This window comes from Haplochromis burtoni, unplaced genomic scaffold (assembly GCF_018398535.1).
Source record: "Haplochromis burtoni strain Fernald_Lab_line unplaced genomic scaffold, NCSU_Asbu1 Contig_68, whole genome shotgun sequence".
Classification (NCBI taxonomy): Eukaryota; Metazoa; Chordata; class Actinopteri; order Cichliformes; family Cichlidae; genus Haplochromis; species Haplochromis burtoni.
In genome coordinates, this window is record NW_024582429.1 from 2180152 (window position 1) to 2195446 (window position 15295).

General features: G+C 43.5%; 1 protein-coding gene across 2 annotated transcripts; it reads left to right on the plus strand.

The window, feature by feature from the left end:
- The first annotated feature begins 764 nt into the window (after positions 1-764).
- pigq (phosphatidylinositol glycan anchor biosynthesis, class Q) lies at positions 765-13639 on the plus strand. Of its 2 annotated transcripts, none has more exons than XM_005924132.2 (14): positions 765-838; positions 2715-2905; positions 3096-3282; positions 3663-3832; positions 3966-4162; positions 5117-5248; positions 5355-5475; positions 6262-6388; positions 6512-6665; positions 9691-9802; positions 10727-10807; positions 11065-11179; positions 11274-11335; positions 12299-13639. In XM_005924132.2, exons 2-14 carry the CDS (start codon positions 2753-2755, stop codon positions 12449-12451), a joined length of 1764 nt encoding a protein of 587 aa, XP_005924194.1. In that variant the 5' UTR covers positions 765-838; positions 2715-2752; the 3' UTR covers positions 12452-13639. The 2 variants fall into 2 exon arrangements, with proteins under 2 accessions (XP_005924194.1, XP_005924193.1); XM_005924131.3 differs by lacking the exon at positions 765-838 and adding an exon at positions 1546-1659.
- Positions 13640-15295: the final 1656 nt, after the last annotated feature.

The following is a 15295-nucleotide window of genomic DNA, read 5'->3' on the forward strand; positions in this document are numbered from 1 at the left end:
GTGTGTTCTGGGGCTTTCCTTAACCTTTTTATACAGTTTCTGTTGCTCTCTGTGTGTTTTTCTTTTCCTTTTAGTTTGGAGGGTCTTCAGACATCAGCTGCTGGAGAGCTCTGATTATGGTCTCATCATATTTTATCTAAAAGGTTCAGGATTCAAGTCCAGCAAATATGTTTTTCTACTTTTAAGGTCAAAATTAAAAGTTGCCACTCCTGTGGCTCTCCTCTGCATCATGAGATCAAACCTCCAGATGACCCACTTCTCCAGCAGGTAGTCTTATGCTTTAAAGATCTTCTGTGTAAGTTTTCTGAATTAAAATCGTGTATACTTTTGTTTTAAGGAGGTTTTGTCTGTTTCGTTCGTGTGCATGTTTTGTAACCTCAGAGTACATTTCTGATCCGTCAGAGCTGCTGGAGAGCTGGGCTGGTTCTGTCTGTCAGTGGATTTAAACACTGAGGCTCAAGGTTCAAGTCCAGCTGCAGTTCTTATTGAATTTTATACCTGAGTCCAGCAGCGTGTTGAAACCTTCCCTTTATGCCAGCTTCAGCAGCTCGGTGACATGAATAAAAGGTTACTGTGGTATAAATCAAAGGGCTGAGCCACACTCATGTTCATTTAGGAACCTGTGATATCTGCTGATATCTGTGAAGCTTCAGTCAGATCTGCTGCTGTGGCCTTGAATTCTGCCCGCTCACAAACGTCGCTTCGTCCAGAAGGTTTCTGATATTTCTTTCTCCTCGCGCTCTTTTCTTGCTGTGTCACTGCAGCCGGAGATAAAATCTCTTCAGTTGGACCAACTGTGCATTCACAGCAGCAGCTCCAGCACACTGAGCATTTACTGGTGAGTATGAGCTGATTATTTTAAAACATCAGTTTGATCATTTCACTTGGTTTTCTTAACAGAAAAGAAGAACCTAAGAGAAACTAACGATTTTGATTATTTGTGGATAATAAAGTTTTAAAGTTTTCGGTCCAGGTAAATTATAAATGTTGTTATAATATTATAATATCTTATTATTATTTTAAAAGGACCGCATGAAGACAGTGAATATAGAAATTAATTAAATTAATTAAAAAGGATTAGCAGAAACACAGTCCTTTATAACGCCGACACGAATTACTGTTTTCAAAATCAGAGGAGCGTCTTGTGGCCAATGCTGAAGCCTGTGAACGTGGTAAAATTCAATTTTGAAGCAAACGTAATAAATTCAGTGTAAACTGGAATTATGAGTAAGGAGAACTACATGTTGACTTTAACTGCTTATTTTATTGTTCTGTGATGCTTTGGGTTGAAACGTTTCCCCTTAAGGATCAATACCTTCATTCAGACATTACAATTCAGAAAATCCTGATCAAACTATTAGCATAAAACAACAAGGAATGTAAACTAATATAGTGACTTTTCAAAATAACATTATTAATATTCTCTATTGAAAGAGTTCCCTTTCAAATAAAAAAAACTTTGGTAAAAAAAAATATGTGAGACTTTTAATTCTTTCAAAAACTGAAATCTAATCGCAGTAAGAGGAACGCAGCACAGTCATTAACGCGTGTTTCTCTCCGGAGCGTTTTATCGCACGGACTGTCAACAACGAAGATGGCGCCGACGGTTTGCACGTAGCTGCAGAGGGAAGGTGAACTCTTGTTGTCGTGTTAAACAAGGTAAAAGTTGCATTTTTAACACTCGTGTCTCGTCTCCGCAGTGATGTTAGACACTTTGATCTTTCCGTTGTTCGTTCGAGCTTCAGTTCATTGATTTTAAAACACTTTTAACGAAAAATAATGAAAAATGCGAAGAACTTTGAGTTGGTTGTCAGGTGGGGGACATGATAAACCAGCAGGTTGGGGTGTCACTCTTCTCTTTGACGTGATGGGTAATTTCTTTATGTTCCCGCGGTTACTCTGTAATAACACTGCAGATAAAACTGCAGCTGACCGGCTTCGTGGTCTCGGAAATCAATGTCATCCCTGCCCCGGGCTTCCTGTTGTGCTCCAATCGGGTTTCTGATTGAAGGGCAAAAAATGAGGACAGCCGCCTCTAACCCTGTTCCATTCTGTTGCCGAACTCCATTCAAAAGATGGAAGATTGAGTGGTTTTCCTGCCGTAGCACTTAAATGGAAACGCGGGGATATTTTTCATTAATAAGGACTTCTTTGTCCCCTCGGCGGGTATTTCGTACTTGGTTACTGTTACTCTTGTGTGTATATATACACATGCAGTGTGTTTCGTACACATGGATTAGACCTGTTCCTAAATGAGGAGAAGTATTCCGTGAATGTGTCCCACTGAAAACAGGTCCAGGCTTAATCCATGTCTGGGAAACTGAGCCTTGAAGCCATGCTGGGCTTCAAGCACCAGTAGAATAGAGGTTAGAGAGAAGAGGCTTTAAAACCTTTTTAAGACACTGGCTGAAGCTTTTTTAAAGGCTTTTCCTCAACGCTTTACTTTTACCGCCATCTTTGCTGTTGTAAAATGTTCACATAAATTTTATTTCAGAATTCTTTGATTTCCAAGTTGGACTTTTGTAATATCTGCTGCTGGCAGTGAGTTTTCCAGGGTTAGACGAGTGTCTCCAACCAAGGTGTGGACACCAATGAGGGACCTGCACGCGCTAATCAGCACGCGTATCTGTGATGAAGGATTTCTCCGTCAGGGCGGTAACTGTAAACTTGTAACTGAAGTTAAAGTTTACCTCTGCTTGTTTTATTTCCCTCAGATCATCAGAGCTGCTGGACTCTGAGCCACAGTGCAGTCATGGTGCTGAAGATTTTCTTCCCACAGTGCTGTAACCGGGCGGAGAGCGGGCTGCTGGTGGGCCGCTGGATCTCTGGTCATGACTCAGCCGTGGTGCTGGCGGTCATTCACTACCCCTTCATCCCCGGGCAGGTCAAACAGTACATCCAGCAGGTTGGTGATTATAAAGAGGGAGCTGAGTCTTTGTAGGGCACAAGTTGTCCAATAGGTGTCACCTTTGACTTTTGAATTAAACACAATGCAGAGGAAAACTTTTAGTCAGGTTGCAGATGATCAGATGAATCCATTCAGCAACGTGAGCCAGACGTCAGTCCCTCAGCCGTCCTCTGTGTTCGTCTCTAAGATGCAGGCCCAGAGCGGGGTGGGGCTGACGGTACTCGGCTCCTGGAGTTTGCCTAAAGAGGGTCAGGAGAGCATGGAGAGCTTCCTCAGGGACCTCAGCACCATTTTCCCCCAGCAGCGCTGGCTCCAGGTCAGTCGCCAAATGGGAAAGATGGGCTTCATCTGTGAGGTCGTCAACCGGAACCAAAGTAAGATCCTCAGACTGGAATCTGCTTCCTCCTTGGCTTTTCTTTTCCATACTTTTTTTTTTTTTTATTCTGGACTGTGCTAGAGTAGCTTTGCATGATTCTCAGCTCAAAATAATCCTCATTTATCTTAAACAGGTGCAGGCATTGGTGCAGCCTAGCAGTTCATCCTGTCTGAACTAAGCTGCTTTAGCTCCTCCCACTCTTTTAAGCCTGCTGACCCTGGAATGATAGTTCTCCTTTTTCACAGCTGTCTTTCATTTTTTTATCTGACAGTTTGTTTCTGTTTTTAAGATTATTTTTCTTTTCTGTTTTTAAATGTCCAATAAAATGTCCTTCATTTAATTTGAAAGTTTCGGTGCTCTGATTTGAATAACTTTCAGATGGGCAAGAAACTCAGCAGGAAGCAAAAAAGCAAAATGATGATGATGAGGAGGAGGAGAAGGTGATCTTTGTCCACTATGAGCAGAGGAAGGTGATGCTGTCGCAGCTCCACCCCACTGAGAGTGGAGATCCTGACCTCGACACCGAGCCGCCGTCTGAGCTGAAACAGGTAGAGAGGAGAAAAAAACTGATGTCTCCGTGCTGGTGCAAAGCTCTCAAATCAGCTCCTCCACCAACATGCGTCCAATCCCTGATGTGGGCAGCTGGTGATCTCTCACATGCTCCTCCTCTTCCTGTTGCAGGTGTTCCAGACGGTAGCGCGCAGCCAGCCTCTGTTCTTCCTGGATCGCTACGACGACGGGCCGCTGAAGTCGACGCACTGGCAGTCTGAAGGCCGGGAGGCCAGCATCATCGTGGAGCTGCTTAAACAGGCCTCAGTGCCGCTGTGCGTGCTCATCAGCTGGCTGCTCGCCTTGTGGACGTGGCTCTGCAGCATCCGGTAAGAGGAAGAGAGCTACAGCTGAGAGATAATTTTATATACTGATCAATGTGCTGATTGTTTTATCGCTGGTTGTCCTCCCCCGGCTGGAAACTGCACAAAACATCCTGTTAATTCATGATGAATAAACCACAAACTATAATCCTGCCGTGCCTCCTTTCACCGTTTCTGCACGAGAAGATTCTTGTTCAGTGTTTTTCACTTTGCGTGTTTTAATTTCAGTGAGTTTATTCATTTTAAAAATTGAAATAAAAAAAACACTCATTTCAAGCAATCTGCTCAAGTCCTGTTTGTGCAAAAGACTAAAATCCTCTAAAAAAAATCAAAGCACGGATTAAGTTCGAGGTACTTACACTTTATTACATCTCAGCGTTTGGGTGTGTTTAATCTGTTAATAAAGACTGATAGAAAAGCTTAAAAAAGCTGTATAGTAGATCGATGCACAGGCCTCCCTCTCCACCTCCTCCAACACTTCTGTGAGGAGCTTTAAGATCCTTCCAAGCTAGCAGAGAAGGATAAGCTATCGAGCAGCTTCTGGCTCTGCTGCAGGACCTCACCCACTCTGATATGCCCGAAATGCCTCAGCTTTGAGGCAGCCAGGAGGCATCGAGTCAGATGCTGCACAACCCCAGCTGGCTCCTTTTAATGTGGAGGTGCAGCATCATTACGCTCATTTCTGCTGCTTGTATCCTCAGACTCACTCTGTTGGTCTCATGGTCAGAACGTAGCTCAGCCGGTGAATCGACAGCTTTGCTTTCAAACTCGGCTCTCTGTTCACCTCCACAGACTTGGAGTAATGCAAAGCTGGATAAAAACTATTTTTTGAATTGAAGAAGCGACGTACTTTTCCTGCTTCCTTCTTTGTTTTGCTCTTATTTATTAGTCCAACATTTATTGTAAGAACGTCCCGACCGCGGCTGTAAAGCTCTAAGCTGCCTCTTCTGTTTCATGCAGGATCTTCAGTCTTTACCCGCTGCGCTTCCTGTCCAGTAAACTGTCCACATGTGTCCAGATCAGCTACAGGACCGAACACATGAGGACGCTGAGCTCGCCCAAACCAGCCATCGAGCATAAGCAGTTCATGAGGTGGGCGTCTGGTGAAGAAATGGAGCTTCACCTGGTTTGTACTGAAACTGTTGCTGAAACCGAGCCGACTGTAACGCCGCGTCTCCGCTTTGATGTCTGTCGGCAGGAAAGGCAACATCCTGGTGTCGTTCCTGGTGGACGTGGGGCTCGGCGTCCTGCTCATGTCGTGGCTCTACAGAGACGACCACATCGCCACGCTGGCTAACATGCTGATGCCTGCAGCTGATGTAAGTTATTGCTCTGTGGAGATTTTTGCTGTGTGCAAGTGTGAGGGACCAGCTGAGTAATGCTGGAGCTGAATGAATGTCCTCGATTCGCAGACTGGTCTTTGTTTTACAGGTTCATGGTCGTGTCTTTGATGTAGAATCGCCATCATGACATATGAGCTTGGTTTTGTTTTTGCAGTTCACTGTTGGAAAAAGCAGCTCTGCATGATTCATTGTTTAAAAAAAGGATCCATGTGTACCTCATGCTGGCCTTCACGCAGCCCTCCTGTCTCACACAAGCTGTTTTAGTTCGTGTCTCTTTAAAACACCAACTTTATTTTGATTGGCCAACTTCCAGAAGCCTGCTGAGGGGCACAGCCCAATGACCTGTGCTGCCTGCACTTCATGAGCATCCTTTGCCAGCAAGAGACAGATCGAAGGAGCATAATCAGACATTACTGCTGCTTCATCCAGGAGACGAAAAGCAGTTTAGAGGATGCTGCGCGCCGGATCGGAAAAACGTGAAAAAGTTTAGCTTTAATAATTTCAGCTTGTTGCTTTATAGAAACTCCAGGTTTGAAAACAAAAACAGTCTCTTGATAAGTGAACTAATGATGCTCAGACATGTGTTTGGATCATGTTGTGGAAACAGCCTGAAGGTACAAAAACTCTTCATGTTATAAATGTAGAGACTTCAGCGCCCTGCGTAGCGCCGACAGGCCTCATTAAGTCGCTAATAACCGGCTGGATTTGGTGTAATTTCAGCTTCTGTTCTTCTGTCATTAAACTCCTGCGTTTCCTCCTCAGCATGTGGCTAAAGAGCTGGAGGAGCTGCTGCAGTGGCTGATGGGAGCTCCAGCCGGGCTGAAGATGAACCGGGCCCTGGACCAGGTTCTGGGCCGCTTCTTCCTCTACCACATACACCTCTGGATCAGTGAGTATCAGGAGGTTTTCTGCAGTGTTGAGATTTCCTTTAATTTGTTTAAATCTTTTTCACGCTGAAGTGACACAGAAGCTTGTGCTGACTCTCACTGTGATACTTGGTCTCTCCATCCAGGCTACATCCACCTGATGTCTCCATTCATCGAGGGGATCCTGTGGTACGGAGGTCTGTCGGCCTGCCTTGGCCTGACCTTTGCCCTCTCGCTGCTGTCAGACATGGTGGCCCTGCTCACCTTCCACATCTACTGCTTCTACGTCTACGGAGCCAGGTATGTCTTAGAAACGGCCATGAAGCAAAGCTCATTCTGATCGGTGAAGGCAACAAGGCCTGGAGCATGAGGCCGACAGATGTGCACAGTGTCTGTGTGAATGTGAAGCTGCTGATTTCTTCAAGCTGTGAGGAGAGAATGAGATTGTGGGTGTCAGGGTTAGAGAGCGAGGATGGTGAGGAAGTGAAACTGATGCTCCTCCACCTCAACAGGAGCCATTTGAGGTGTTAATGGGAGGAAGCCCTGGGACAGACCCAGGACTCTCCGGAGAGATTAGTCTTCTCTGCTGGGTTTGAGGACGAGTCTGCCTCTGGACCTGGATGAGTGGACTGTTTAGGACTTCTTTTAGTTTTCATCTCACCACCTTATTGAATAAGCACGCGGTAAAGCTTTGTGAGAGGAGGTACTTCTGATAACCTGCAGGGGGCAGTGCTTTCAAATCTTTTCCTTCCTCTGTGCATCTAGAAAAAACTTCTTGGTAGAAAATGGCCCGAGAATGGTCTAGAAATGAGATTTATTAATAATGAAATAATCGCCTTTATGACCGGACTGAGGTGATGGAGGCCAAATTGGTGGGTTTTAAGATCATATTTGGGACGTTTGCTAAAAGCAGTTCATTCAAAAAGAAACTATTTAAAATCTTACACATAAAAACTTTTACACAGGCGGTAAATTTACTATAAAATACCTTTTGGACAATAGTGAAAACTGAAAGATGAAGATGAGAGCATCATAATTCATTTCTGCAGCCGCTCACAAAAGAACCAAATCTGACTTGCAGGATGTTTTGTTTGACGTCACGGTTACTTAACAGGGTTGGACATTTGGAAGAGCCTCGCCTAAGCTGGTGCACGCTCTGCTCTGCAGGCCTGTTTGCTTTAGATGTTCACACTCGCACTGTGCTGCTGAACAGAGTCATTGTTGACTGTGAGAAGATGGTGAAGATTCAGAGGAGGGTCCAAACCATGAGAGAGAGATGAAGGTGAAACGTGACCCTTCAGTATGAACGTGCCATCAGTAATGGTCTCAGTGGAAAGGCGGCCGTCAAGAAGCCATTGCCAAGGAAAACTGTGAGGAAAGGCTGAGGTATGGAAATTACAGAAGAACTGGACTGAAAATCTGTGACGGGGCATCAGTGATGGACATGTGGGCTGCAGTTTAACCAGCGGTGTTGACGATTATGAACTGACAGTGATGCCAACACACCTGTGGGACACCACCAGTCGTGGATCAGCCTCCTCAGAGCCGGACCTCAGACTTACTGAAGCAGCGTGAGATCGTCCTGACAGAGAACAGAACAAGAGGCAGAAACATCCAAAGAGCTTTGAACGTCCTCCACGAAGGCTGGAGAACTGAGGATACTTAAACTAATGACAGAGAGTTTCCTCAGACTTCAGGCTGTGATGAAGATTAAAGGTGGTCATAATAATAAATATTAACTTATTCTGTTTAATTTTCTACTGTATTTCTTTGTGTTTGCACACGTTTCAGTTAATCCCTGCAACTGTTCCACATTTCACTAACAAATATAAAGAAATGAGGGTGCCTTAAGATTTTTGCACAAAACTTTGTTGCAAAATATTCTAATATAATCAATTAATTGGTTGTCTTTGAACAAAGTACAATGAAAGGAAGCGAGAATAAGGAATACAAATGTATTAAAATATCCTCAGAAAATATACAAGCACATGAATATATAAATATATTGGTATTATCAGGGACGAGTTCGTGGTTCTGTTGGTGCTTCTTATCAGGCAGCGGTGGCTCCAAATGTCCTCCAGGAAGGGTGGTGGGAACCTGGTGATGGTTTCGGTGGTGCTGATGGAGCAGCAGTGGGCTGTTTTTGTTTGAGAACCCTGAAGAAGTCGAGCCTCTGCTGGGCCTTCTTCATGTCTGGGTGCTGAGGGCCCCTTCCATGCAGCATCATGCATGGATCAGATTTGGGGCATTCTTACTTTCATGATGAGTTTTTTGGTTCTGGAAGATTTTAGGGTCAAGTTAAATTCTGGTACCACCCTGGCAGCCTTTATTTAGCGCTTCTTACCATTTAAAAGTGACAGCATGCTTGCATCCCTGTAACACCACACTGCAGATGAACCGATGACTCTGTCATACGTCCTCTCAGGCTGCTGCTGTCAAACTCAAACTAAGCAAACATCTGGTTTGGAGATGACACTCTTTACAATATTTTGTGCACAAGCGTGTGAAACTGAAACTTCTGCAGCAGGAAATGTTGCTGCCTTCAGTAGGTCAGCCAGTAACTGCAGAGCATCACAGGACTAATGAGTATTTCTTCTTAATCTTTAACCTGAAGACGTGTTCAGCTGCAGAAACAGCACGTCATCGCTGCTGAATCCCGTTTGAGGATTAAAAGATGAGCTCGATGACATTTAAATCTTCATTTTCTTAAATCTTGGTTCTGTTCTGTCAGCTCTCAGGTACACTCACCTGCTTTGGCTTTAACAGGAGAAATGAGGTCTGTTAGTCTGCCGTGTGGTGTGACGGGAGTCTGAGTGCTGTCGTGAAGGATTGACTAAATTATGTATTTGCTCTAAAGATAGCAGTGCCTCGCCCCGTGGTGCACAGTAAAATATTACCCATTTTCCTCCTCACATATTTATGCTCCGCCGGCTCTTCGCTTTGAGAGCTTTTTGTCTGAGTTTTTTTTATTATTATTAAATCTGCGCGCCCGGGTCTAAAAATATCTCCTGCCGTGAACACAGCTCGGCTCTGCAGAGGATAAAAGTCGAAGAAGCTTCGCTGTGCTTCAAACGGAAAGCTTCTCTGTCTCTCTTAGTCTTTATCAGACAGACTGAGTGTGTCATTAATGACTGCTCCTATTACAGCCGTGGTGCTTTTTCTGTGACTACACTTGAAATGATTTGTCAGTGCTGCTGCGCATAAAGCTGGTGGTTTACCAGCTGAACAGGCCTCTGCAGAGCTCTTCTATGAAACCTGTCTTTGTGTCAGATATCTACCTGTTCCTTTTAAGCAGTCACTCATCACCTGTTTGTGTCTCTGTCAGGCTGTACTGTCTGAAGATCTATGGGCTCTCGTCGCTCTGGAGGCTCTTCAGAGGGAAGAAGTGGAACGTCCTGCGGCAGAGAGTGGACTCCTGCTCCTACGACGTGGACCAGGTAACCCACAAACACCTGTGAGAATAAACGGGTAGAGATCCATGAATTCAACATCTACAGACTCTACAAATGTAGATGAGTCAAATCTTATTTAAAAACTGCTAAAAAAATGGTACATTTATCCCAAAATGAGGATTCGGAAGCTGTTTTCCTCACTATATGTATATCTGAGCACCACTGATGTCAGTTTGATTCATACAGCTCCATTTCACAACAACACTTTAGAAGATAAGGAAACTTAAATATTGGTGAGAAGACGTCGTCAATCAGACGATCCCCTGTGAGAGGCTCTTGGCGAGGGTGGGGAGGAAAAACTCCCTTTTAACAGGAAGAACCTCCAGCAGAACCAGGATCAGGGAGGCAAAGAAATCAAAGAAAGATGTTTGTTACCACGTCGAGAACGGTGAATGCATCGTCCTCCACTCAGCTTTAGGAGCTGTGAATGAGCTCTGCAGCATGCTTGGCTCATATGGTTCCAGGCTCAGCTGCTGATTGGCTCTTTAAAGGCATTCATAGATTTCTACTGAGCAGTCTTTAAATGGGAGCATCACATCTGGGTTTCTTGCACTTATTCCTGATTTTGCTTGTTCTGTGCTCGACTCTGGTGTAAAATGTTCTGAATAAACAAACGTAATTTGATTTATTTGGTTGCGCATTAATTTCCTACTGTGTGGAGGAGACACGCCCCCTCTTAGAGGGACGTTTGTCAGCGATTGGATGCTGAGACTGATCTGAAACCTCATCACAGGAGCTTCAAACCCAAACTAACTCAAGAGCTTTAATACCAAGATTTTTACATTTATTTAAAAAATGAATTATCATGAGGAAGAGGAGGCATCGAGAGCCTCAGACTCAACATAATCTTCATCAGTTCTTAGAGATGCAGAGAATTTTCTCTGAGTGTTGTTGTGTTTGTGCTTCCAGCTCTTCATCGGGACGCTGCTCTTCACCATCCTGCTGTTCCTGCTGCCCACCACCGCCCTCTACTACCTGGTCTTCACTCTGGTACGCCTTCACTTCACCCACCGCCTGCTGGTGATGGTCAGAGGGGCCGATGGTGCGATATGGCAGCTTCGCCTCTGTCAGTCTGCCACAGGGCAGCTGTGGCTACAACCGTAGCTGCCTCCACCAGTGTGTGAATGTGAGAGTGAATGAATAGTGGGATTGTAAAGCGCTTTGGGTGTCTTGAAAAGCGCTATATAAATGCAATCCATTATTTTGTTTGTTTGTTTTTGACTCCCGGGTCTCGTTGTGTCGTGCAGCTCCGGCTCGTGGTGGTGCTGTTCCAGGGCATCCTCCACCTCAGCGTGGACTTCATCAACTCCTTCCCGCTGTTTGCCATGGGCCTCCGCCTCTTCAGACCCTACAGACTGGCAGGTACGCTTTACTGAACCGTCTTTATAAAGCCTTTAAATAACTGCGTGGGGGAGGTGTGCAGGTTTTCATCGTGAGGCTTTGTGCACGTTTTCAGAAGGTGTAAAGTTCCAGGTGCTGTGTGAGGAGCCGGGCACCGCCCTTCACCTGCTGATGGAGGTAAGGGGTCACACAGGTCTTCGTTGTCTCACCACGCAGATTTAAACATGGAGGCACCTCATTGGCTGCTACAAGGAAGCCTCATCGTGTTCAAATCATCACAGCTGGATGAAATTTCCATGATCATCCAGCTGTTTGCTTGTTTTAAATGCTAAATACTTAGTTTGTTACATTTGAGGCCAAATTATTTTTCTTGACTGCACAGCAACTTTATTATTGGTCACATTAAAAATTCACCCAAAGGCTCCAGCAGGACACAATCTAGTACAACTTCAGGTAAACTACTGACTTCCTCTAAAAACAGGAAGAGGAAGACGGGGCTATAAACACACATGACAGGTGAGAACAATCTGGGCGAGGCGGACGATCAAAAAAAAAAAAAGGAAGTAAAATTAACAGAAGACACTGAAAGAAAAATGTAAAACAGGAAATAAACATTAGCCAGCCAACGCTGGAGAAAACTAACATGATGGAGCTGCAGAGAGAAACAGAAAAGGGTGGAGGCCGGACCTCGCTGGAGGGCGAGCAGCAGCAGAGCCTGACGGCTGGTCCTGAGGAGACGTCTGACAGGTTTGGTGCAGGAACAGATGCTGAGGTCACATCTGGTGGTTGAGGAACAGGAAAACTCAGACTTGCACGCCGCTGTGATCCAGGAACTCAGGAGGGGAAATATCAGATGAAGCTCAATAAAAAACAGAAGAACCAAAAACTTACAGACTACAACACTTAAGTAAATAAAACTGACACTTAATGAGACGGTTAACGTGTTTATATCTGCTGTAAAGTTTAACGTGGGAGTCCACGGGGACCGACTCGCTGCTGGCGCCTCTAGTGGACTTTATAAGAACTGCAGGTGTATTTGTTTTGTTTGTACCTTACTTCCTACCTCAGCGTGCTAATAATGTGTCATCAGTGTGTGCTCCTCCTGACAGTAAGCCATTATTTTGATGCTTTCTTCCTCAGATAAACCCTCTGAAGTGCAGCACTGTGGTGCAGCTGTACCGCACCCCGACATACAGCTGCTACCCCAGAGACTCATGGGCCGCTCTGGTCAAGAAGCTGTTTGTCGGGGAGCTGATTTATCCCTGGAGACACAAAAGCACCAAGGTTGACTGAGAGAGAGCCAGAAATGCGATGGAGGAAGAGGAGAGACGAGGGAGTGGAGGAAAGGGAAGAGACTGAATAAATAAAGAGATGGAAACGGACAGGAAAAAGACAGACGACCTTCGGGAGATGGTTTTATATTTGATGGGAAGAGCGTCACAGAGAACATCGCCTGAAGCTGCCGACTCATCGCGTCTACAGCTTTCTGTTCAGCCTGAAGCTGGATGATGAATATTTGAGCTCACACGGATACCAGAAACAGGACAACCAGCAAATAGTCACATCCTGCTGGTGTTGGTTTAAGAGCTGTGGGCATAAAAACACTCGAGGAAGCTCTTTCACTCTTTCAGAGTAAAATTCAACTAACCTGATTGTTCCTTTGACTTTACAGATTTACATTTTTATTTGTCATTATAAAAGACTTTATGTTTAAGGAAGAACAACAAAACTGGACCAAAACAACTCCTGTACGAGCTGTGATCAGCCATAAAAAGTAACAAACACACGTCTAATTCTCTGTTTGGTTTTTGTACAGTCACTTAAAATAAAGTTCCCCCTCCAAACTGTAGAACCACTTTAGCAGCAACTAAACTTGAGGAAACTTAAATTCTTTCATCAGTCTCACATCACTGTGGAGGACTTTTGGACAGATGTGTGCCACAGCTGCCCTGGTTAATCCACCAGCATGCACCAAGGCTTCAATCAAAGTCATGTTTTTAATGAGAAAATCTAAATATTGTTCTCTTGTGTTTATGGCGAGTGGTACATTTGTAAAGCACCTTAAAGGAGCTTTTTAAGAATGACCTGATCTTGTTGTTTTGTGTTAACGTGAGTAAAACTGTGGAGCCGTAAACTGTTCGCCTTCAGTGCAGACACACAAACTCGATCAAATGGCTCTTTATATTAACCAACTGCACTGAATATGTTAATAGCTGGAATCTTTAATCCTTAAATAATTGTAACCAGAAATGTTTTTTTAAATTATTTTGATGTCTTTTACGTGTCTGTTTTTAACCTGAGAGCGATTTAGTCTAAATGAAATAATGAATGTTCTTCTTCCACTCACTGACTCTGCACGTCTGTTACAGCCGTGAAGTCTGATTTTTGTCGTTCATTTTAAATGTAATGTGCCTGTTTTGTTATGTCTGATCAAACCTTTTGACTAAATTCAGCTTTTCATTAAACGTTGGGGAAAATCCAGGATTCTGAGCACGTCCTTCCTCCTCTGGTGTTCATGCTGAGTCAGCTGGAACATCACAACATATGTTTATTGTTTTCAAACAATAAACAATGGAAAGTTTAGAAAAATAAGGTGACAAATTATTATATCATTACATACAGTGTATATGAGTGGCAACCAAACAGCAGAGAGACTTTATACTAATGAATGTTAACTCAGCTGACATCGTTAATGTGGCACGTACTGATGATGTCCTCACTGCTGCTGTCTTTGTGCTTAAATACGTCGTGGGGGAAAAAAGACTGCTGAGGTAAAGAGAGAGTTTTATTTAAATGTCATTTCCATTACGACACTTATGCTGAAATTTGACGTGGATACACACATGCTGGTTATTTTCTATCAGGTCCTCGAAATTTCTTCTTATTGTATTTTGAACATGTAAAAATAACAACACAAAGAGGAAAAAAAAGCACAAACAAACAATTAAATAATAATAAAGATGCTAATGATGAGAAGCATAATAATAATAACATTCAAAAAGAAGTAAGAAGAAGCATTAGCTTAATTATCATGTCCCTTTTCACTTTTTCTTCCTGTGTATTCCCCATCATATCATAAATACTAGCTTACAATTTGCATTTGGTTTTAGAGCCCCACTAACACGCCGATAGTTATACATATTTACAGATATATATACACATATACAGACTTATACACACATCCTTGTGCTTTACAAAAATCATATTTTTCAACCACTTTTTAAGCAGAGTGATTCTGGGACGTTGCTTCGGTGCATCACTCAGCGTGTTTCACAGCTTCAGTTCACACACAGAGGCAAAAACCTTTCTGCTGTTGCACAGATACAGGGATGTCTCAAAAGTAGAATATTGGGTTTGTACGACCTCCGTATCCAGTATTAAGCATTATCATTATGATGTTCATTTTGTAAGCTTTGGCCCCATTAGAGTAAACAAGCATGATAAAGCAGGGTATCCTGTAGCATTTATGGGGAAAACACCCTGTAAATGACCGTAAGCTTTTCAGAATAAAAGCACAGCTGTTGAAGACGCATAGAAGACTTTTCAGTCAGTGTTTATTTCCACTGCATGAAAAGTATAAATATGATCCATCCCAGATGTAAATACACTTTAATCTCTATTTTATCTTAGATTGCCTCATTCAAGCTGCTGCTGCCAGAACACTTCATTAATTATGCGTGTAGGTGTTCTTCCTCAGGAGGCTGAGGCGAGAGATGAGTCATGGTGCTATAAAAACAGGCCTGACACACATAATCAAACACACTCTCAGCCCACTACTGTACATCACATTTCATAATATTATTCCTACCGTGGTTACACAACATGAATTATATTCTGGGAAATGGTCCAAATGTATTTTGCTCCCCTACGACAGTGAAAACTGAAAAATGATCAGTAACAGGGCAGATTATGACACTCTCCACAAACATTTCGCTTTCAGTTGTTATTGTTTTAAATACTCTTTGTTTATAGGAAATGTAAAAAACTGCGTGTTTTATGAACAGTCCAGCATTTCAGGGAGTTTTGTCTGATGAGTCACATGAAAGATTTGATGCAGTTTTTCATGTCTTTTAATCTGAGTTTAGCCTGTTTTGTCCGAAAATAATCAGAGATTAAACTGAGCCGATTGTCTTTTTT

Coding starts and splice junctions, on each gene's coding strand:
- pigq (XM_005924132.2), top strand. CDS start 2,753: ATGGTGCTGAAGATTTTCTTCCCACAGTGCTGTAACCGGGCGGAGAGC. Junction 6,389..6,511: donor CCACATACACCTCTGGATCA/GTGAGTATCAGG, acceptor CTCTCCATCCAG/GCTACATCCACCTGATGTCT. Junction 6,666..9,690: donor TTCTACGTCTACGGAGCCAG/GTATGTCTTAGA, acceptor TGTCTCTGTCAG/GCTGTACTGTCTGAAGATCT.